At 49.8% G+C, this 23,441-nt stretch overlaps 6 protein-coding genes across 6 annotated transcripts; 3 read left to right on the top strand and 3 right to left on the bottom strand.

The window, feature by feature from the left end:
- Window positions 1-77: 77 nt before the first annotated feature.
- On the top strand, window positions 78-2,565 carry EsH8_XI_000026 (uncharacterized protein; the record flags this gene model as incomplete). The annotated part of the gene is made up of 6 exons (XM_083273934.1): window positions 78-143; window positions 205-217; window positions 313-527; window positions 1,332-2,075; window positions 2,154-2,215; window positions 2,271-2,565. 6 exons carry the CDS (start codon window positions 78-80, stop codon window positions 2,563-2,565), a joined length of 1,395 nt encoding a protein of 464 aa, XP_083120270.1.
- Window positions 2,566-3,269: 704 nt separating this feature from the next.
- EsH8_XI_000025 (uncharacterized protein) lies at window positions 3,270-3,743 on the bottom strand (the record flags this gene model as incomplete). Its single annotated transcript, XM_083273933.1, has 1 exon — window positions 3,270-3,743. One exon carries the CDS (start codon window positions 3,741-3,743, stop codon window positions 3,270-3,272), a length of 474 nt encoding a protein of 157 aa, XP_083120269.1.
- Window positions 3,744-11,622: 7,879 nt separating this feature from the next.
- Window positions 11,623-12,860, bottom strand: EsH8_XI_000024 (uncharacterized protein; the record flags this gene model as incomplete). The annotated part of the gene is made up of 3 exons (XM_083273932.1): window positions 11,623-12,166; window positions 12,227-12,559; window positions 12,655-12,860. The coding sequence occupies 3 exons, from the start codon at window positions 12,858-12,860 to the stop codon at window positions 11,623-11,625; spliced, it is 1,083 nt and encodes a 360-aa protein (XP_083120268.1).
- A 649-nt stretch (window positions 12,861-13,509) lies between these two features.
- EsH8_XI_000023 (uncharacterized protein) lies at window positions 13,510-15,210 on the top strand (the record flags this gene model as incomplete). Its single annotated transcript, XM_083273931.1, has 3 exons — window positions 13,510-13,594; window positions 13,723-14,744; window positions 14,902-15,210. The coding sequence occupies 3 exons, from the start codon at window positions 13,510-13,512 to the stop codon at window positions 15,208-15,210; spliced, it is 1,416 nt and encodes a 471-aa protein (XP_083120267.1).
- Window positions 15,211-18,399: 3,189 nt separating this feature from the next.
- On the top strand, window positions 18,400-18,936 carry EsH8_XI_000022 (uncharacterized protein; the record flags this gene model as incomplete). Its single annotated transcript, XM_083273930.1, has 2 exons — window positions 18,400-18,690; window positions 18,757-18,936. 2 exons carry the CDS (start codon window positions 18,400-18,402, stop codon window positions 18,934-18,936), a joined length of 471 nt encoding a protein of 156 aa, XP_083120266.1.
- Window positions 18,937-21,583: 2,647 nt separating this feature from the next.
- EsH8_XI_000021 (uncharacterized protein) lies at window positions 21,584-22,309 on the bottom strand (the record flags this gene model as incomplete). Its single annotated transcript, XM_083273929.1, has 1 exon — window positions 21,584-22,309. The coding sequence occupies one exon, from the start codon at window positions 22,307-22,309 to the stop codon at window positions 21,584-21,586; it is 726 nt and encodes a 241-aa protein (XP_083120265.1).
- Window positions 22,310-23,441: the final 1,132 nt, after the last annotated feature.

Below are 23,441 nucleotides of genomic sequence, written 5' to 3'. Positions count from 1 at the left end.
TAGCCTGAAGTGGCTTGCGAAGGCTTCGCTCTAGACAATGTTCGCATTCTATCGTTCACCATTCCTCAATCGGCACTATGCACGTATGGTGGGCCAGCACCAGCAAGGCGCGCAGGCTTCGACAGAGTTGGTTTCAATGGAAGGTAAGTGGCTTTGCAATCTTTGTCACTGTCCCCAAGCGCCACCGCTGACATTCGCGAGCAGGTCGAGATCTCGAGTCAGCGTCAGGCTAGCAGTCAACCACAATCGATGACATCCAATTCGACCCGACTATTCCAAGCACACTCCTATCTCGTCTACGGGACGCCGAAGCGGAACTCTTGGATGTGAGCCAGCCCTCCGAAGATGTCCAACTGCTCCAGCGCCATCCCCTTTCCGTCTTTCCATACCGCGACGATGCTTCTGACGGAAGCTCCGTCTACGACCTCGAGCCCCCGCCATCATTGCGAGTGGAGACACCCGCAGAGGAGGTTGAGAGGGTCACCGAGAGCGATGCATTCATGATAGGCATCCCATTGCTTGACTGGGTCTGTGGGGTGATGGAGCTGCTGGATGAGTGTCTCTTTGGGCCTTCGGGGCAGCTTTGACGATGAAACACTCGATTGAGAACCGACGCGATGCAGTACCCCACCGATTTTCTTGTCAGTGGCACCTTGATATTATTGGGAGCACCTTGATTGACACAACACCGCGCAATAGAGTCACGATGCTTGCTGATGGAGACTGAAAGATGCGACAACTCCACATCGCCTGGCCGGGAGCGCCGAGCCGAGTGTGGTTCAAGGTCGAGACTCGAGTGGAGATGATGCTCAAGCTTCAGCATTCTCGTCTATTGAAGAAGAGGGTGGTATGGATGCGTCTAGAAATTGGAAATGTCGACTAAATCCTGTCACTCTCAGTCTTTTGTCGTTGTGGCGGTCTCGTTGTGACGGTCTCGTTGTGTCGAACGGTCCCTTACTGGGAAAACCCAGTCACGAAAGGTTTGTGTTTGCTTGTCGTAATACATTATGAACATGGTATAAACACGGGGCCATGGAGACACATCACGCCCCTAGCGCCTCCGCATGTTTCTCTTGAGACGTTTCTCTCGAACTGAGCGAGGAGTGTGTTACGCTGTTTCCACCCTCGCCCTGCGAGGCCCTCAGTGATGCCCGCATCGACACGCCCAGGTCTCGTTCGTTCTCATCCCCTCCCATCTCAGACGCCGATTCAGATTGCGAATCCGACTCGGATCCTGGCCGTTCAAATCTCCCTCCATCCTCAGCCAGCAAAGAACAGCCTGGATGACGGCTCCAGCCCATCAAGCTGTGCATTCGCAAAAATGATCCCAGTCTGTCGCCAGTCCACTTCTTGAGAGCATCGGCGCACCTTTCTCCCAAGCCCTCCATGCCAAGTCTCCTTCCTCTGGTCATCGACACCAGAAACACTCCCTCAACTTCACCCACCTCGAGGCCTCGTTCGGTTCGCTTGACAATAGCACCCGATTTGCCCTCGGCCGCATCCTCCGAGCCGTCCGCCGCTCTACCACAAGCCCCTCTGCTTCCCTTCCCGGACCCGGCCACCGTCAGCGAGTTCGCGAGCGCCGCGCTTTTCCTCTCAAGCACAACAGTGCTTTCGACCTCGTCGACACAGCGCTGCGACTGAAAGGCCTCTTCCACGCCCCGGTGCGCATCGAGTACTTGCCTGACCGCAGCCGCGTTCAGTTGAAGATGGTCGAGGGTCCTCTTCACCGTTCCTTCACCAGGAACATCGCGTCTCTCGTCACTCACGCCGGTCGCAAATTCGTCCCAATCCTTGAGCTCAGGCCGGGCAGCGTCAAAATCCAAGGGGAGAAGGGTGGCCGGGGTGTCTTGGAGCCAGATGGGGGGTGGACTGCCAATCGCGGCTTCATGACACCGCACGTCGTCTGCGAGATTGCCGTTTCCCAGACACGCAAAGATGTCAACCAGAAGCTGGAGGAATACATCTTGGGCTCAGGTGGCCACGTGCGCGCCGCCATTGGCATCAAGGTCTTCCGTTCGCATCAGTCCCCTGACGATTACAGCGCCGTACTCGACAACCTGCAAGAATGCTGGGTTTGTCTCTAGGTGAAACAAGACCACAGTGCGGTTTGCGCAAAGGATTGGACTCTCTTGAGCACCCCAGGCGAGCAGTTATGCATGTACCCCTCTGACTTTGGCCTCGAAGCAGCTGCTGCGCCCAAGTTGCATCTCCGGTACGTGCCCTGCTTGCCCTCTTCCAAGATGGAGCTGACCTTCCCCCGGCCACAGCCCTGGCAAGACGGCTCAGGATCTTCAGGATGACAGTCTGGCGCCAATTCGCATCTCGTTTGAGGACATTGTTGCCAAACTGCGCGACTCCATCAACTTGGCTATCGTCGATCGAGATAGCAAGCCCCCCGAGCGCCTGGGAAGCAGGCCGAAAAAGCAACCCGCGCCCAGACCTGGCAAGGCCATCGGGGCACCGTCCGAACACGACCGAGACGCAGCACCACGAGAGACGCGCCAGTCGAGACGCCAGGCAAGACGCCAGCGTCAACCCCGCGCTTCGAAGAGCAAGTTCTAGACACAAATTTGCCGGGATCAGGAGCGCAAGGAAAGGATCGGAGGATTTGCCCGGGAAGTGCTTGCACCGGGACCAATCCGGGGCCAACACGGCGTGATGCCATGGTTCACCCACCGAGGCAGGGATGAAGCCGGTTGTTTAGGGGATTCATGGTCACGATCAATGTATGAGTAAAAGCGGATGAAAAGCACCACTGTGAAAACACCGCCGGTTGTGACTCGGGCAGGTGATGGTGCAGTCGTATTAGCAGGGAAGCTGTCACATGACCACAATTGAGAGGTTTTTCTTCGCACCACGAGAGAGTGCCCTGGTAAACATTTCATGTCCCTCGTAATGTCGGGGGGACTGGTAAGCCCGATTACGCATGTACTGCGCCCAAAACAGCCATCCAAGTGCTTTGCATGCCGACCGTGGAGAACAAAAGACGCTTTGGCTCTCGGGTTCGAACGGCAGTTTCATTCACGTTGATGCCTCTACCGACAAGAACGGGACAGGACGCAATTGCAATATCGTATTGAACGTACAGCTATTTATTTTGACTGGCTGTAAACATGACCGCCCTTCCCCGACAGCAAGTCGCAAAGTTGAAGTAGATGAAGATGTCCATGCTGCACTCCAAACGCCTCATCTTAATCCGCCTCCCTCGAAGGCCATGCTAAACCTGCTCTGCCCCTGTCGGGCACTCGGGCGGGCCCCGTTGGTGATTACACACTATCTTCTTCCTCGCTTTGTAGAACAAGGGACGCCGATTTGATAAGGATTTTGAACACCTTGTCCTCGACGTTGGTGGAGGTACCGTTTGTGTCCATGCTTGAGACGATTGCTAGGATTTCCCTGCACTTGGCACGGAGCTTGGCTTTTGTCTGCGGATGCGTCAGGTTGACTGCACACGGCACATGTTGCGCCTCGGAGGCTTTCTGCTCCTCCGACTCCAGGTCCATCCCCAAACCCGTAAAGCTAGATGCTTCCTCCAAGTCCATGATATCGGTGTCCATGTCTCCGTAGCTGAGGCTTAGATCGTCCGGATAGAGCTCTTGGGTAGTCGAGCTCTCGCGCATGAAACTGTCAACATTGTACGCGGGGGGCAGGTCGATGGGACCCGACGACGAGTCTGTCGCGTCGCTTTGGCCGAAGAATTCGGCGCCGACAGGGGAGGTGGGAGAACCCGACGGAGACATGGTGCGGGAGCTCGCATTGGAATGGTTGCCGTGGCTAGTCTTCTAGACGCTGCCATCGTGGCGTGTTCCTTGAGACTTTGGATTAGCCCACCAACTGCCAATAAGCGAGCAGGAAGGGTAAGGCGGGGGAAGCGGATTCTTCTCATTTGCTTACCTGATTTCTCCATTTGGATGGCGTTCGAACCGAGAACCAAACCGCGCTGTGTCTTGTGCCGTTCTTTGTTTGTGGTAGTTGGGTGGATGACGCGGCTTGTCGAGTCGAACTGGGCAGCTGAAGAGGAAGTGTCGGGCACGTTTGAAGGGTGTAAATAGGGAGATGGACACGCGCAACAAGTTGAGGCGTTTGATGAGAGAGAAGGTCCGGGATGGGTTGTTATGGGCCATGTGATGAGGGAAGATAGGTTAGGGAGGAAGGTACCCATGATACTTACTGTGCGTGCCTTCCTTCAGCTGCCATTGAGCCTGGATAACTAACGATGATCTAATACTCGCCCGCTTATCGATAAGAAGCACACATACGGCGTCATGAGTGGTGGCGCTTACCTTGGCTAATCATTACCGTCTGGTGACTCACTCCCATTGCCCGTCCTTAAAAGCAGCCCCGCCTGGCTTGCAGCGGCCGACTTGGCGCTCCAGAGGTCACCAGCACTCACAATCGGCAGCAGAACCCCCCAGCGGCGGTCTACCCACGGTTTCCATATTGCTCAATTTTCAGGGCCAAACGCTATATTTTCCCATAGCTCTAACTTTCCCGGTGAAACCTCGGATGTGTTTAGAAACATTTCATGCCTACCTTACACTAGAGTGATGAGTGATTTGGCGTAGCTTAGAGTTGCTGAGTTCCCGCGTAGTACCTAAGGCTAGGTACCTAATCTAGAATTGTTGCTTACGGAAATTTCGTAGCTTAGGTGTCCCAGTGGCTGGTGCCGGCTGATACAACGCACCTACCTACCGGTACCTAGGCACCTTTGTCTCAACGGGGACTGGGACGGGACGATTTCCCACACTCTCCAACTCCTTCCCGTTCAAAGGTTTCATGATCCTACAGCTCCTCAACTGCTCACCTGCTCAGCGTCACTGAATGTTACGGCCGGCATGGCTTGACACGGCCCACCTGCCATGACCGCCATGCCAGGCAGAACACCTGTTTCTTCCGCGCAAACAGCCTTGGACAGTCGACTGACATGAAACCGTCTTTTCCCCAACACTAACAACAGCTTTGTGCACCTGGCATCATTTCCCCATCTGGTTGACCACTCCCCATCTCCATCGTCGTCACTATCGACGTCGTCATAATCGTCTTTGGGCTCTCCTCCGCCTTCCCTTTGACACCATCAAGGCCATCTGCCGGCTTCAACATCCCAAAATCATACAACGTTGCGGCGTGGCTCAACTCAATCGTCAGAGATTTACACATGGACGCTGCCATTCCCTTGGACTGCCTCAGCCCCAAGATGGCCATTATTAGGAGCGCCCTCAGGTTTAGGCTCTTGATTCAGGATCAGTAGGCGAAGCTGGTAACTTCATATTCATGTGTTAATACATAAAATACATAAACAAGGGTCTGGAGGCTTCTGTTCAAGGCAAGTAATCTTCATCCCAGTCATCATCAATGTAGTTCTCCATAGACATCTCCTCTGCGTCGTGATGAGTTTGTCCGGATTCCCTGCGTGGAGCAGAGTTCCTTGGCCTCGTTACTCGCCAGACGCCCTCCAGTTTGAGCGCCTGATACTAGCATGTTTCTGTATTCTCTTTGACCTTGTTCCAGGACGCCTTGCGACTATGCTTGGAGTGTTGCTCCGTAGCTCACCGGTCAATTCCCCCCACCTGTTTGATTTTATAATCCTCCCCGTCGCTGGGTCGATCCCTCTAGAGTCGGTGTTTCTCTGCCTAAAGCGCCACCCGTACACCTGCGTCTGCTCTCTGCCCCCGACAGACTCCCATTATTGGAGGACGAAATCTTCCGTATCGGCTTGGACCTTATCCTTGGGCTCCCACACCTGGGAACCATCTGTCCATTTAATACGCAGCTCTAACATGTTGGTTCTCTCTCGTAATGAGAGTATTTCAGTGAGACGATGGCCTGTGGTTGACTCGGCATCTTAAATGCGGTCGGAATGGTGTGCATTCACAATGCCTGATTGATCAATTTGGGAGCAAAATTGGGAGTTTGAGTGGGATTCGAACTGATGACGGAAAGATGGAGGTTATACCTTACCGGGCTGTAGGAGGGACCTTGGTCGATAAAAGTTTTCCCATGAGCCGCTTTTGAAGGAAAACAGCCAGACCCGAGGTCAAGGTGTGTGGCAAGGGAGCTGATGGAGGCTACGCCGACAATCACATCAGCGGCAATACTGCAGTGGCGCATGTCTGTGGTGGCGAGGTAGCAGGGTTCGTTATAATACAGCTGCGCGCTTCCCAACTCCATGTCTGTCACAACCAACCAAGCCAAACCGAAGTCGTGATATTTTACTGCGAAGCGTGCAATCTTCATGTACTTTCCAACAACGAGGCTCTCCGTCATTAGTCCTATAGCAAATGGCTTTGGCCTACTTTAGGCTTGAGCTAGAGGCGACACATCAACAAAGTTCTGCAGAACCCTCCGACAAAGAGATCATCAAGCAATCCGATGAAATGATCGAGTTGATTACAATCCAGGAGCCGATTCTAAGTTTGCTATTCGGAGTTGTTACGATTATTCGGCAATGTATCTCGATCTCACCGTCGACTTTGCAGTTTTCAAGATTGCTCCTCTGCTTTCGTCTCACAGGAACCTATCGCTCCAAGGAGGGCACACCGGCCAACAGCACCAGGCGGCGAACACAGGCAGCAACATGAAGAAACCCAAAAATAAGAATGGAGGGAAACTGCCATGCCATTGAATACCATTCAAGTCCAGTGACACATGCGGAAGCTTCCGCTCATAGCATATCGATGTCTTGGAGATTGGCAGCCCGTTATAGATGGAAGCAGCCTGTGAACGTCAGAAGCACCCGGCAGGTCAATATCACACGAGAAACGGGTCATATGCGAGATTACAAACAGCGTCAGTATTGAAGATGGCTTTCTGTAGATGCTTGATTCAAGTGGCAAGGACTAACGTATGTGGGGCCGTGTTTCTCGCAGTCTCCGAGCCGCATCTACCTCAATCGGATGATGATAATCAAGACGACAAACTGTCCCTCTTTGCATTTGAAAGCTTCCCCAATCATTTTGGATAGTGCTAAGAAAATTCACTTTCAATTATGATCTACGGCATGGAGTAACTGGTACCTATATAGCGGCAAGGCGTTTCGTCTTCTAAACGGTAAGAATCTTTGCAATCCTAACCACAACCCTATAGTAGATTCAAACAGGGTCTCCATGTTTAAACGATGTTAGTGTGTCACCGTGTGGAGCCTGGTCAGAAGCGGCAAAGTGATCCCCATGAAATCAATCAATCACACATGAGCATTCCTCTTGCACCAAGTTGCTACCATAACAATTTTCTTGCCACAAAAGCGAGCCAACCGGCTTGAACTCCAAGTCCGACACTTTGTCTCACCTCCCTGACCAAGTCGTCCGAGCAGGTGAAGGCATCTGTTTGACTGCTGACGCCGAGCGCCCAGTTTGGCAAAGCTAGATGTTTCGCAGAACTTCTTTCATGATGGCAACCGTTTTCGTTTTCTAAAATGGACCATGCGGTCCAGAGTCGTGTTTGGTAAGGGTGCACTGGATCGGGCATTCGTGGAGATCGCCCACGCAGAACCGAATCCGGCCATTGTGGAACGATGTGCCATCTTCAACAACTCCTCTCCGTAACCTGATATTTCGATGCAGCCCTGGTCCTCAGAGGGAATCTGGGCAGTGTGATTGCCAGAGATTGGCTGATGGTGTAGACACCACAACTGACTGAGTTCAGTTGTTGCGGGCAGGCCTAGAGAGCAGAGAGTTAGTAGAATGACCAGGTGGGGGTTTGTGAAGAAACACGCTCACAGCTTCCACGAACTCGATTTCGCTGCCGACACAAACGTCGGGACATGGCGTCGAAGAGTTCTTTTACGCGTAGGGAACGTTAGGCATCGAACAAAGAGTCAAAGTGGCTGACGACGACCCGAGAAGCGCTTACGATTACCTGCACGGCAGTCCAGTGCTCGCTGCGTCGACGGTGGATTATTGTGTAAATTTTACACAGTGCAAGCTTCCCGTAAAGAACTTTAGGAACGTATAAGTGCATTTCGGCAGGAGACTACATGTCGATAGATAGAGCGAGGGGGTAACAAGTAAGATGTTGCGGTCTACAAGTTCTCTTGCCGACAACATCGCGAACCAGAGCGAGTACTAAAGGACGTCATCATGCAAGCAGACGTCGTTGCCTAATTACCCTTAGATGCATAGGAAAAAGTCACTACCGGTCGATAGGAGCTCGGCCTCAAAAGAGCTAATAGCGGGATCTACGTCGTTAATAACGACAACATCAGGTTTAACGGCTACAACCTTAGGTGGTTAAGCTAAAGGTTCAACGTCGTCGACAACTCTAGGAAGCCGAGGTTCATTTCGGGGGCACGGGTCATCTTACTTTAAGGCGTCACTAAAAACAAGCCAGACGACGACACCTCGCGTATATCAGCCATGTTAAGTTGAAACTCCTCATCAAAGCAGAGGTCGTCATCTAAGCCTCAGTCTTCAAAACAACCAAAGGCTTGCATATCCTTAAAGTCGCCATCATCGTTGCTAGCATCTGAAAAAGTTGTTAGTAGGGACGAGAGGTCTTACTCGGCAGTGTGGTAAGGGCGGTCAGCCTCTATCGCGAAACCCTGTTCGCCGGACTCATTGACGTCCGAGTGTAGAGCTTCATTGGGTTCAAGAGTGTTATGGCGGCTTAGTGCCAGGCAGTTGTCAGTTATTGTCGACGCTTACACCAATATGCTTATTTGCTCAATTATGCTCAACGGCTTGTTCCATAAGCCCAATCTGCTAACCACAGGCAAGACCTAACCAAATTAAAGCAGCCACATCAAGGTGAGCACTGAGATGAGACGGTCACACTTAGACGCCGAAATTTATGCTACCCAGATCACATGTTGCCGTGAGTCTACGAAAGATGTTCTCGTTTCAATCATTCCTCCTCCAGACGCGGTTGAAACTCTCAAGGCTAAGCTGTTTGCACTCAAATGTCGTTTCTCAAACCTTGAAGATGCTTCTCATGGGAGGTTTAGTTATGATATTGTAGGCATTTGGGGAGGTATGGGTGATAATTTTGAAAATAGTTGCGGTGCACAGGGAAACCTCCATAACACGCCACAAAGCTTAACACAGGTTCCTGGCCAGGGGTCTTTGTCGAGCAGTTATATAATTCTACAACTAATTACATTTTAATCTAGGGCTAGGAATACTCACCACAGACAGCAACAAACAAAGATTCCAATATCTTTTTATTCCCTGCAATTTCGTCTGATTCCGGTGCCCAGGCCTCAAGAATCCCTACAGCAACAGTTACCACATCTCTCCAATCAACGAGATAGTCAACCACTCCACCGGTTTTTACTGCAGCAATGATAATCATTGCCGAGCAAAAGACTTCCCTACAAACAAGCCAGGTACCATGATGCCGGTGCATGGCATACTGGGATTGAATGATGTGAAAACAGCAGGCAATAGCCTTTTCAACATACTTGGCAATACTGCTGTGATCCTCATGCTCTAGGCTCCCATGAATCATGCAATGTACAAACGGACGATAAAGCCAAGACTTGAGCTCAAGCAAGCGGGCCTGGAGGTTGAATGCAAGTTCATCCTTTGGAGCAGAATCCCATTCCTCGAAATGAATGAGTTCAGGGAGTGTCTTTTGCCTAGTGTGGGGGAATTATTAGATCTTGATAGCTGGCAAGAGCGACAGTGGCTGAAAGGGAACCTCTCACCATTCCTCCAGTTCTTCTTCGAAACCCATTACAATGTGGATCATTGCGCTCAACTTCGATTTGGTCCAAGAACAGTTGCCACCATACATATTCTTCAGAATCCGCGATTCAATCTTTTTGAGATAAACGTCGGCTAGATAATAGTGCAAAGCCATTTGATAAAGTCTGTAGGAATGAGTTTCCCAAAGAAGGGTAGTTACGCCCGATGAGGAATTATTCGACCTCAGTAGCATCTTGATGAGGGGAGGTGTCGGAACAGTTTGGATCGTTGATGTCCCAGAAAGTACTGACTCGGGTAGAGGCAACTCGGCTCGCAGGTCACTTGATGTATGGTAAGTTAGATGTTGAATTGGTGGGGTACTGAATATGTCGCTTTGGCATACTTCTCAGACTTCCAGCAGCTCCAAAAAAGACAAGTCTCCTCCTCGTTCATTACTGGATTGCACGTTTGGCTTAGAGAGTTTCCATCGTTCTTGAGCGACAGGATTAATTGGAGGATGGACGAAGAATGCGAAAAGCATGTCGATGCTTTGAGTGGTTGCAGTCTAAACATTTCGTATACCCCACTGTAGAACCAGCATTGCGCTGCAATCAAGTCGTTTTCAAGAATAGCAATGCGTTTGCGTGCCGCATAGTAGTAGCTATCCGAAAGAGCCAAGCTGTCAGTTAATGACGGCTGTATAGCGTTGTTTCTTGTGTTGCCGTCTTTTAATGGCTGACTTATACACCCAAGAGCACAAATGAGAAGCTAATCTCTATCAGCCCTTCAAAATCCATAGTCATAATAAAGGAAGTCGAATGGGGATCACATACAGTCAAACATGAACGGGGATCCCAACCGAGACCCTCCTGTGTGACTCGCTGGGTTGTGTCCCAGATTTTGACGACGTCGAGGATCGGGTTTTTGGTGTGGACATCTTCGAGAAATTGATGAAGTAGCTTTCTCACAATTTCGTCGTTTAGCAATGGATCAGACACAAGACCAGCCTGATCAACGGAGTAGCTTTTCGCCTGAAATGGTTCGTTCGCTCTGCCCTCGGATCTTACGCTCATGTAGACGGATTTGTTGACGTGATGAGGACCGAACATGTTATCAAATACAGGCCAAGACAAAATTGTATCAGGACCAATTGGGGCTGGTGGGATGCTGAGCGAATATTGACAACAATGGCCACCTTTGGGGGAGGTGCCCTCGTCATTTACCGACGACGGCTCAGCCGCTGCGGTGTTGGGTGACGGTCGATCCAACTTGGCAGATATTTGGTCCAGACGCTCAAGAATCATTAAACTGGCTGTGTCAAGCCTGCAGAACTCTGTAAGCTTTTATCGTGGGAATGTTCGAGTTGAAGTTGACTGACTTGGAAATGTCTTCAAAATCCTGATAAACGCAAAGCGCGCCTGCTTCCACGCAAGCGGAACATGAGGGACGCGCGTTGTTGCACTTGATCTTTCTTGATCTGCAGACTCGGCAAGCTACCAGAGCTCTCTTCCGGGGAAAGCTTCTACCTTCACGGGTCTCATGACGGGAGCGCTTCATCTTGGGCTGGCTCCTTGGTTCAATTGAGACCTGTGCGTCGGCAGATTCGCTCTCATCGCCAGTCTTGGTGTTTCTGTTCCCTTGAACTCCGTCCATGATGCGTTCCCGATCTGTCAATCGACACAGGTTCTTTGGTTCAGACTGCACTCGTCCACGGACAGTGAGGATATAAACCGTATCTTGAATAACATCTCGCCTTGGATTCAATTGTCACGTGGCGATTTTGAAGGGGTCAGTGCACTGATTAATTAACCCGGGATCTGAAAATTGATAGATAAATCATAGTGCGAAGCTAGTAAAATCCGAAATGGTCTACCGCCATGCATTCAAATCCCGAAAATCCCCTCTGCCACTTTGTTAGATTCCATTTGATGTTTCGTCAAATTTAATTCTATCAACTTCAACGTACTGCCTGTTGTCAAGCTGTACCTTGGGTAGTGTCTTATACTGCTACAGTTTTCTTCTCGCTCTCCACTCGCTCGCCATTCGGCTTGAACCCATCTGCGGTGGTTCCAGGACCCGTTTCAGACCACTCGAACAATCCTTCTCGGAGGTTACTAACAGAGACTGTTCGCTTCTTAGTTAAAACACCTGGCGCCTTAGGTATGTATGCCGGGTATCCCTTGTTGATCTGCTGGAGTACGCCCCAAGACACTTGCGAGTCTGGGTCGTACGTCTCTCCAGAATGGAATTGAGCTGCATTCATGGAATGGTATAAGATAGGGTGGTCGTCGTAACTAATTGAATTATCCATACGCGCTACGATGCGCATAAGGGGGTCGAAGATGAATGTGTAGCCAATGCTGGGCATCAGTACATGCGCGCCGCTGAGCAAAGCAAAACCAGATGATCCGTGTGTTACCAGAGAAGCGTTATAAAAGACACTGTCGCTGGTGTCATCAAAGTCGCTGGCAAACGGAAACGCACCGATATGAAGCTTTGGGCGCTGAGCTGCGACGGGAAATGTCATGCTAGGATAGAAGTGTCTATTTTGATCATGTAAGCCATTGAACGGTGGAAAAAGCCATGGACAAGATGGTACTGACTCTCCGCATTGCAGCATACTGACGCGACCGAGGTCTGTGTTGATGACCTTCAGCATATCGATCTCGCCGTCGCTGAACATATCCCTCTCGGACCCCGATGGTCTCAGCTTGTGCCTGTGCATGACCAGTTCTCCTTTGGGTGACACAAGGGCTTGGGCCATGAAGAGACGGTTGTCTTTACGCTCAGCAAACGCCAACGCCGCCCAGATGCCGACTACCTTGACAGCAGAGATCAACCTGTTCCATTCATGACTACCAACAACGAGGGCGTTGTCAATGTACATGTTTAAATGTGTCTTCTTCCAGTCATTTTGTTCGCGCCACTTGGGGAACCTGGTGGATGACTTGTCAGTAAAACTGATTGCAATACATTCGATCCCTGCACAGAGAGATGGTTGCATGATCAACAATGGCAGTATGGCACTTACCCCGGAAACCACAATTCTGGGAAGGCAATCAGGTTCGCGCCATTTTTTTTGGCCTCTTTCATGAGATCGATGGCTTCGTCGATTGTTTGGGAGATGTCGATTTTTATACCGGTCCAGTCGCGATTGTTCAATGGTAGCGGCCAGTTTGGTGGAGGCCTTCGCACCAGGGCGACTTTGAGAACTTCGGTGTTTTGCAGGCTTCCCATGGTGTATTTAGGTTTAGAAAACTCGGGGCAATGGTGAATGCAAGCTGGGTTTCTGCAACAAAGCGGACTAACTTATAGTTAAGATCTTGAACTGCCAATCATCTAACAGGTTTTTGAAGGATTCCTTTTGTATTTGCATTTTCCTTCTGTGCCGTCTGCCAAAACTATCAGACCGCAAAGCTGCTCTTTCTCGTGTCTGGGGAAATACGGAAATTGGCATTTGGGAGTTCTGGACTTTGACCCACTCGGTGTTTGCTCGTTATCGAGCGCTAATTGTGAATCAGGCGGTGGGCTGCCGAATGATAAGTCCGTGACTCCCCGAGTTTCTAAACCCCGTGACTCCCCGAGGCGATGTGGCTCCACCATTGATCATAGTGGTCATGAAAACCAACACTTTGATAAGCTATCTGAATACATCCTACCGCACTATTTTCTGAGAGGCGACTGAGGAAATGGAGTGCACAGTAGGCATGATATGCGGAGACCTCGCGACATACATAAGTCTAAGTCAGTCCTAGGACAAGAGAATCTTTAGGCAATCATCCAACATCTGGACCTGTTGTCTCAAAGTTTTCAGACTTTTCATCTACAGTTTATTTCTTCAATTAAGGTATCCGAGTAACACCATTCCACCTTCCTAATTCTGGCTATGTCCGTCTCCCACGAGCCTGGCTCGTGGGCTTCGCCTCACCTCTATAAGCTTCAGTTTTGTCTTTTCAGCCTGATTATATTCGGTTTGTCCCCAATACTTTCTTTAAAATCAACCAGGTCCAATCATGTCAATTATTTTAATTTTCACTGCACTCTGGCTGGCATTGGAACCAAGCCCTTAAACTTAAGTGCTGATAATAACTTCCTCTAGCTTCGGCCAATGGGTATGATGGTAGTCTCATGGGTTGCCTACAAGCCCTTCCGTTATGGCAAACCTTTATGAAAAATCCAACCGGTGCTTATCTGGGCATTATCAACGCAATCTATTGGTTCGGCATGCTTTTCAGCTATCTTTTCAGCGCGTCCTTGTCAAACCGATATGGTCGGAAACTCTCACTCTACATCGGCATATTGATGATTGCTGTCGCTTCCGCACTGCAAGCCGCAGCAAACAACGAAGCCGCATTCATCGTTTCACGTGCCCTTGCGGGCTGTGCAGCTGGGCTCTGGAGCTCGACTGCGCCTGTGCTAATCAGCGAGGTAGCCTATCCGTCCCACAGAGCCATTGTGAGTGCCCTCTATCAATGTGGCTTCTATATCGGAAGCACCCTGGCTGCTTGGGTCACATTGGGCACTTACAATGTGAACACATCTTGGTCTTGGAGAATACCATCCCTCATCCAAGTTGTCCTGCCACTTTTGGCCTTGCCTGGACTGATCATGGCTCCCGAGAGTCCGAGATGGCTCTTCTCACAGGGACGTTCTGAAGAAGCCATACAAGTTCTTGCTACATGGCATGCAGCAGGCGATCTTCAGGCTCCTGTGGTTAATACCCAAGTACAGGATATCCGCTCTTCGATGGAGGGCGAGGTTGAAGCTGCAAAGGCCAGCTATGCCGATATGGTCAAGACCAAGGGAAATCGTCGGCGCCTTTTGATAACTTTGACCCTTGCATTATTCAGCCAATGGGGAGGGAACGGAGTTGTGTCGTTCTACCTTGTCCCCATCCTGGGTACTATCGGCATCACCGATGCCAAAACTCAGCTTGTAATCACTGCCTGTTTGGCCATATGGAACCTGCTTTTCTCTGTTGGTTCGGCCTCCATGGTTGATCGATTTGGCAAGCGACCCATGTTCCTCCTCTCTGCAGGTACCATGTTAGCAAGCTACGTGGCAATTACGGCTCTATCCGCCTCCTTCGCTGAAAACGGAAACAAAGCTGTCGGCATTGCCGTCATTCCGTTTCTCTTTATTTATTTTGCAGGTTACGGTTTTGCACTGTAAGTTCTTAAATGATTTTATCAGCTTCGCTCCGTTTAAACCATCTCTTTGTTTGCTAACATCTTCGCCGCCCTGCAGTACTCCATTGTTGGTTGCATACCCATGCGAGATTTGGACATACAATCTTCGCTCACGAGGCCTGACTCTTGTCTGGACCGCCGCTGCATCCCTGGCATCTTTCAATATCTTGGTTAATCCTATTGCGCTTGAGGCCATCGCGTGGAAGTTTTACTTCGTCTTTATGGGAGTAATTGTGGCATATGGCCTAACGGCGTACTTTATATATCCGGAAACACGAGGTTATTCCCTCGAGAGTATTGCAGTTCTCTTCGATAAGAAAGACGTAATTCAAGGGGCCATCGATGATTCTATGGTTACGGGTAAAGCCGAAAAGCCGGAGGATGAGGTTTTGGATTGAAGTTATTCTATTAATATTCTCAATAACTGGTGTGATAATTAGAAAGGTAGATCAATTAAATGAAAAGATAGTTAATCAATCATGGTTTCTGAATCTCTAGCTAATTCATGAGAGTTTTGCCTGCTACTCGTTTGGAAAACGTTTTTACAAAAGGACCACATTCCATGCTTTAGAGAGATACATGCTGGGAAGCCTGTTATTAAGCCTCTAGGTCTAAAAAGCGGAACTCTGTGAGACAATTCGGCAATCCGTAAGTCGTTTTCGCTGTGACACAATATGGACATGCTTGGCTTGTTTTCATGAATATTTCACATATTGTGATAGAAGTAAGTGTTGGAATCACAGGGTATCTGTTGTATACAACAGGACTGCCCGTATGGGCTGGAGCTCGCCGAATATCTATAGTATATTCGGAAGCTGTAAATCGGTATATAGAAGGGAAAGTAGAAGGTTGGCAGCAGCAGCAGCGGAAGTGTAGATATAGCTGTTGGCAGCCCGGAGACGTAATCTCCGGGCTCCGCTGCTGCGGCCGCTGCCGCGGCCGGTGGCCGGCAGCCTGTATTCTGGTCACGTAATCCAACAGTAAGAGACGACTAAAAAGAATTATAGTTAAAAACACATGTTATGCCCTTCTGGGCGACGCATTGTGTGATATATACTGGTATTTTTTTTTTGGAGGGGGGGGGACTGGGATTACATTGACTTTTATTTACACACTGAATCATGTTAAAGTTCATGTTGGATTACCTTGGACTTCCCTGGTCCGCCGCAATTGCAACTTACCTTCTCCCCCTGCTTTGCTTCTAGCTTCACTGTGTTGTACGCCACAACCCGACCCAAACCAACCCAACCGTAGATGCCCTCAACCCATCACGACTCTACTTTCTTGAACGGCAAATCCTCCATGGCGCTATCACGGCCTGGAAATCTTCATTCTTGGCAGACACGGCCGCGACAAAGGCTATTTTGCCCCCCCCCCCCCCGACGACGATCAAAGCAAACCGCTGGACGGCAACTGAACCAAGAAAGATGAAAAGCAACCCATCATCCGAACCCACAAGATCTTGCGTGCTGTGCGGAAACTTGTCTATGCCAAGTAACCGCAGACATCTTCCCGCCCGTGTCGGCATGTTCCGCGAACTCCAAGCCCATGTTCCTCGTGTCCAACTGCCAGCTCGCTTGCCTGGCCCCTCAGCCCCTCAAGCACAAGTTCAAGCATGACCGCCAGCTCGCCAACATCATGCATCGCTGGGGATCTCTCGACGCCACATTCCCTCCGCAGTTTCGCGCATGCAAAAGTTCGACGAGAACAAACTCGGTGTCTACCAGGCTTCCAAGCTCTCCAACATGATCACCTACGCCTTCGACAACAACCTCTACCTTCCATCACAATGGCTAACTGGGGGCTGCCTATACGATGCCGCTGCCGCTGGCAACCTCGCAAGACCAGTTATCCAAGCTGACCTTTGACACGCTCACTCGTCTCTACAAAAGTCTTGGTAGCAATGTACCTTCTGCGACGCGAGATCCTTCATCCGAGTCAGCGTCTAAAGCAGATTCCGAGCCAGGTCTAGAGCTTCCCAGCCGGCCCATCGGACATGCTGGCTTTTGGGACCTCAGACCCGGCCAAGCAAAGAGGTAACGGCTTCCCTAGAATCTTTAATAGGAGTCTATACGCCCCACCCCCCCTCGCGCAGTTTGCCACCTGATCCATCCGACAACGAAGCTGACATGGGTCTGATTAGAAAATGAGACCGTCGGTACTCATGATTTGGGCGGTGAAGCTACTGTTTCGTCTCATGACGACGCCACCGGCGAAGACGATGGCGGCTTTGACGTTGCGGATGGTCTGACCATGACCCAAGAAGAGACATTAGAAGACCCGAGTTGTCGTGGACGGGTCTTTCATTACGATGTTTGGCCTTCCTCTTCTTCTAGTCTTCAGGAGGAGCATGGTCTACCACGTAACGAAGACTTCATCGCCATGAGCATGTTTTTCAGAGGACGTAGGAAATTAAACAGCCTACACTGCAATACCCCGTTCGTGCAGAATCCATGCGTGAGATAATGTAGCACCTAAGCCGGATGGTCATGTCCGCCAACTGAGCCGCATACGTGAAGTTGTGGTCCTCGTCGTGTGATGCTAAGAAGGAGGAGGGTGACAGCAGTCAGAACGGACGCATAATGCTAGCAAGTGGGTTGCCAAGCATACTGATGCAGCTTGGATAAATGGGTAGGATTGTTACGCCTCGATTCTGGCGAGCCTATGGCGGGTGGCCGTTTTGTTTCCTGTAACCTTGCTTGATCCCGCGTGGATTCTGTGCGCAACGGCGTCAGAAGCGATGGCGGGTGGTCGAGTTGGGGGTGGACGGCTGGCGTCATGGAAGATTGAGCGAGCGTGTGAAATGGCATGAAGCCACGGGCCGGGTGGTACCACGGTGCTTAATGTGCCATGCCATGCCATGCTGTCATACCATGCTGTCATACTGTGCTCATGCTATTATATGCTATGCTCTGCTTTTCAAATTGTGCTAGTGAATGTAACCTGTCTGCTGCGCACACGTAATATTTGGAGGAAAGGACAAGTGCTTAAGATAAATGTCACTGTTAGGAGAATTCAGACGACAGGACAGGGGAAGTAGAAGAGGATCTATTGAAATGTAACGGCTACCGTCAAGACGAGAAGAAGATGGGCCCACTATATGTCCATAGACAACCCCGACCAGGCGCTGCTTAGGCAAGCTGAGGATGGACGTCGTGACGCAACATGGGTGTTCGCGGATTTTGAGTATGCTGAGTAAGTCATGCCCTTCACCCGCGGCCGCAGCCGGTGGTCGCGGGTTTCTAGCATACTCATGGGCGCTGTATTTCAGCGATGAGGCTTTCATCACATTCACATGAGTCAGTCTCCAATTTCCCCATAGTTTCCGTACAAGCATGCTGCCTTAGCGGCAGCGCCGGGCGTTAGGCGAAACACTTATTGAATTTTATCCGCCGGCTGATAAATCAACTACTATCCATGTAAATACAACCGCTTTCCAGTTTCGCTGACAAATGCTATACTTTCTCCAAGGTTGACGCGGCTAAGATACTTGAATACGTGGAAAAAGGTTGATAAGAGAGATGTGTCGCCTCGCCTCCCATAACCTTGACCACCATCATCCTCAACAAACTCAGCGTCGTCTCACCATGCCCGAATTCATTCCTCCAACACCTGCCTCCGCCAGCGGGGTTCGGTTCTTCAACTGGCCCGGCGCTGGAGAGGACATTTCTGAGTCCCTCAAAATGACGCACGCTTGCGTCATTCCTCCTCATGCCTCAATAATCCATGTCGGCGGCCAAGCCGGAATCAAGAGCGACGGCACTGTCTCTGCCGATTTAACTGAGGAGATACGCGAAGCGTTTTCTCATATCGAACTCTCCCTACGCGAAGCTGGCCTCACAGGTTCAAGCGAGGAGGTCTGGGCTTGTGTATACAAGGTAATGTGCTTCAGGCCGGCACATACAGTATGACGATCAATCGACTAAAACTTCCATCTGGTTTAGGTGAGGACGTATCACGCCAACACGGATGCCGATTTTGGCCCCACACTACACGGTGTCTTGATGGATTATTTTGGTAAAAATCGACCGCTCTTCACTGGCGTCGATGTTTTCAAGCTTTTACGGCCCGATTTACATCTTGAAATCGAAGTGGAGGCATTCCTCCCCAAGTCGCAAGCATAGGAAGTTGGGTTATTTGGTCGGATCAATTCTGTTGATTTCTACACACTACCATGATCGCATTTTTCGAATAGCATCCCTGTGTCAATATCCCATGCGTTGGGGAACTGTTATACTTTAGTTTATTTAAATTTTACTATGACTGATATTGCGCTTAGTAATTGCTTTTGTCACTACCGTTAGCTTCTCCCAACTCTATAGCGCGTTCCATAGAGACGACTATTCCACAACCAGCTATTCGAGCCTACACCTTGTCAGATCTTAATGGTACGAATGTGTGCGTCTATAGATTGGAGAAACTGTTGTTGACAGGGCGGAAACCGTTAGAAGTAAGGTCATTAAATCGTCAAGGCATTCACCACGACATTCCTTTCTTGGGCACACTAGATAATCACGTACTTGTCATGGCCCCAGGAGAGGTTAAGCCCACTGGGAGCAAGCCACCATAACAGACAGGCAAGTACGTTCTAAAGCTACGTTTACCCGCAAAGCTCGACAATGCCGCCAAAACCGAAGCAAACACTGCGACCGCTGGAGAACTTGGAAAAAACACAAGCCAAGCAGGACCCATTACTAGAGAGCATCCAAGACCTAAAGTATGTGAGTATCCGTGAGATGATGAGTATCGGAAGCTATCCTCCCATTATCAGCCTAAGAGTAATGAAACCCCGTAGCCACAAGGCCCCAATCTGGTCCTGAGCAAAAGAGACAGTGGGTGAAGCATGCACATCGCCAGCTTCGTTCCCGCCATTGGAACGTGAAGACATACCACCCATCTACCAATCGAACAACACTCATGGACACGCGACAGCAATGACACGCATGGAATAGCTATGGCGGAGAAGCTGTACGGATGATCCATGGAATCGGCCCCAGAAAGACCATTAGCAACTGCATGAACGACGACAGCATGTCCATGGCGAACGGACGCACCTGCCACCTCACATAGACCCCGTGTGAAAACGACAAGAGTGCATTTGAATAAAACGCAGACCAATACAGTCGAGTTCTACAGACCCCAGCGGTGCCAACGATAAGGTCGGGACTCCTGCGATCTCTACGACCATACGGAGCAGACCAATAGATCACAATGCGCCAACAAAACCACAACTGCAGCTTTTTCTAGGAACCCAAAAGGCAGGAGGGTGGTGAGAAAATTGATTTTAACACCGCAGTGAGAGGATCGACGTGGAAATCTGGTCCGGACGGTTCGTCATCTGCCCATTCTCCTAGGGCTTCCAACACATTCGTGTTGATCTCTTCGTTGCGTCTGCAAACAGCAACTTTGACTGTAGAATCCGATTCACAGGTAAACCCATACTCCATGAATCCCGGCATCTGATTCTATACAAACTTGAAATCACATTTAAGAATCAAGTGGGCTAAAAAGACCTTAGTCTCCTTGGCGGCGGAGGAACGACCAGGGCAGGAATGCACGGCGTGACCAAAACCCGCGTGGCTGATGCTGGCGCTCACGAGCTGGCTTACAGCGTCCTTGGGACCGCCGGGAACCATAGGGGCAATTTCATCATCCGCATCGACAATCAAGCCACTATTCAGATCTTCAGCCAAATTCAAGGGAAATCGGGGGCGTAACCCCTTGAAATCATCGCATACCAGTCGCAAAGCCTCCCAGAACAGGCACTCGTCGTCGAGCTCCGATGATTCCTTGCGCACACCTGCATACAGTGCAAAGAAGCGGCAGGCGTCGCTGCTAAGGAGGCTACTGGATGGAGATAGAGTTCAGTTAATAGAGATCAAAGTTTGCCAGTCTCTTTCTTTACTTTTAAATGCTATTAAGTGCCTAAATACATAGACGCACACAGCGGGAGAGGGGGATGGAGAAAGTGCCTTTTGCGCGTTGGCTAAGCCATCAAGTTGATTACCAACATGGTTTCCACCGCCATTAATAAGTATCAGATAACTGTCATATATGGGGCAATCAAGTAGGGAACTCGCACTGCATCTGCAAACTTACCGTATTGACAGAATAGCTGATGGAGGAATCCTTGCAGTGGAGTGTAACCGTGCCAAGCGCGCTTTGTCCATCACGGCTGCGAATGCCATGATCAACCTGCAGTAAGTTCGGAATGCTATGGTGGACAATACTGATAGACGAGGCAACAATGTCAGAGAATCTGGCACAAGGGTATCCCGAGTCATGGCGATCCCCTTTTCTTGCAGTGACGCGCTGCTGGCGTTGCGCGATCCTTCCTGCCTGTTCATCGCGCTACATTTTGGAAGTAACATTGACAACATCAGCATCATAATCTATATGGTGACTTGCCTGTGGGACCTGTGGTTATCACAAATAAGATGGCTTAATTTGCTGGACTCTCGTTTTCTGCGAAGTTCCCGCAGCCTGCAGCGATATACTTGGCAGCACAGCCATAGCTTACTTGCAAATAAAAAACATGAACAGTACTCAGAAGCGTTTGCCAAAATCATTTTCTCACACATAGCATTGATTTATACAAGCTAACAAGCACCAATCCATGGTCATTTATCGGCACGAAGATAAGGCTCTCCAACCTTGATTCCAGTTACATCGTACATCTCATTCTCTTCTCTGCCTAATTTGTTAAGCCTTACGCAATGATTAACAGTCCTGCATGTCGACACTTTGAAGTGAATTCCACAACCACTGGATTTACCAAGGAATAGGCCCATCCTTGTTCGAAAAGGTTCCAGAGGAACCGCCTGGGGCAGCAGTTGCAAGCTGGATGATGCGCTCAGCTCCAACCTCAGCAGACGTGCCATCCTCAATGAATCCACTCATCTTTGTTTTGACCAGACCAGGGCAGACGGTGTTAGAGACTCCACCGTGTGGTTTCAAAATTCGCGCATAATTAATTGCTAGTAAGTTAACGGCCGCTTTGCTAGCGTCGTAGGCCTTGTAGTCACTGTCGTAGAAGAACGTGTTTGGATCTCCCGACACAGTGAGTGAGCCCATTGTCGACGAGACAAATATTAAGCGAGGGTGGCTGGACTTCCGTAGTAATGGAAGAGCAGCTTCGGTCAATGCCACAGTACCGAAAACGTTCGTGTTGAATGTCTTCAGGAAAAGGTCTCGAGTAGACACGAAGGCATCCGGTTGAGTTTCAAGAAGAACTCCCGCATTGTTGACGAGAACGTCGAGTTTGCCATGAGTTCTCTCAATTTCCTCAATAGCCTTGCTGATGGAGTTGTCGGAAGTAATATCCAGTTGGATAGCGGAAACAGAATAACCTTGTGTCTTAAGTGAGTTGGCAAGCTCGATGCCAGAATCAAGACGGCGGGATCCGACGATGACGTGAAATTTTGTGTTTTTAGCTAGCAGACGAACAGCGGCCTCGCCGATGCCAGCGTTACCACCGGTGATCAGAGCTACGTCCATTATCGTGAGACTTCGGTGGAACAGCCAAAGACAAGTCGGCGTTTGGAAAGCGGGAAAGTGCTGAATTGTAAGACCACGGGTTATTTGGTTGAAGTGTTGTGGGCGTTTTGTATCCCGTTCTCGGAGTATTGATGACAAATGAACTACAACAGCAAACTCTAGCCAGATGACAATTATCGTATCGCAAGTGGTGCGGCACGCTTGAGTAAGCACTTTTACATCAGGACCCCCCAGCCGGTGATCTAAACAGTGCGGAGACTGACATTACTGTTATTTTTGCGTGCTATGGTCATGAAGAACTGCGACTATTGAGCTAATGGTACCTTGCGAGCAACAGAACGGCAGCCGTTGCATGGAATATTCGCGATATAGATTGCTCTCGGCCATGCAAATCTTTATAGAACATGCCGCGGGACTCTTCAGCAAGTATTCTTCTACAAACGAGCTGGCTCTCTATTACCATCAATCCCTGTCTCTAAGCCGTGCACTATCAATGGCCATATGTATCTTACTCCTATCGCACTGTGCACGATATGGAGCATAGCACTTGATTACAAATATCTATGCACTTGGTCATCCAAATAGAGTTCAGGCTACCGTCTGAGTGGAAATCAGGGGGCTTATCAAGGATTCTGGGCACGTTCCCTTGCTGAGACACAATCAAGCTGGGAACATAGTTTTCCGACCGCCGGGCCTCCCAATTGCCGCGCATCTTGAAGATTGTTGAACCACTTAGATGGAGCAGGGCTTTCGGCGCGTTGGCATGTGGGAAATGGCTATTGTGTGCGTATTGATTTTTGCGCCATCTCTCGCTCGTACTTACCATTGCCATCCGTCTCTCACTCTCACTATGACTGGCTATTGTATTATCGGCGTTAAGGTCGATTAGACAGTCGTTTATCAATGTGACTTTGTACGGTACTTTATTCGGCGCAGCGAAAAACTGAGCGTGGTAGCATATTAGGAGTAGACTTTTTAAACACTTTAAATACTAACTTCACTTTACCTCTCCTACTCTTTCGGCTTTCTTTTTTCAATTAATAGCCATCCCTTTGATTCCTAGGTTGTTATTAGGCTTATTAATCATTAGTTGGATTCAATCTAGTTAATACGTTTTTAACTCTAGTTGCTA

The sequence above is a fragment of the Colletotrichum jinshuiense genome, chromosome 11 (genome assembly GCF_051148585.1).
Source record: "Colletotrichum jinshuiense chromosome 11, complete sequence".
Taxonomy (NCBI): Eukaryota; Fungi; Ascomycota; class Sordariomycetes; order Glomerellales; family Glomerellaceae; genus Colletotrichum; species Colletotrichum jinshuiense.
The sequence above is the reverse complement of the archived record's forward strand: the minus strand, read 5'-3'. Positions and strand labels throughout refer to the sequence as shown.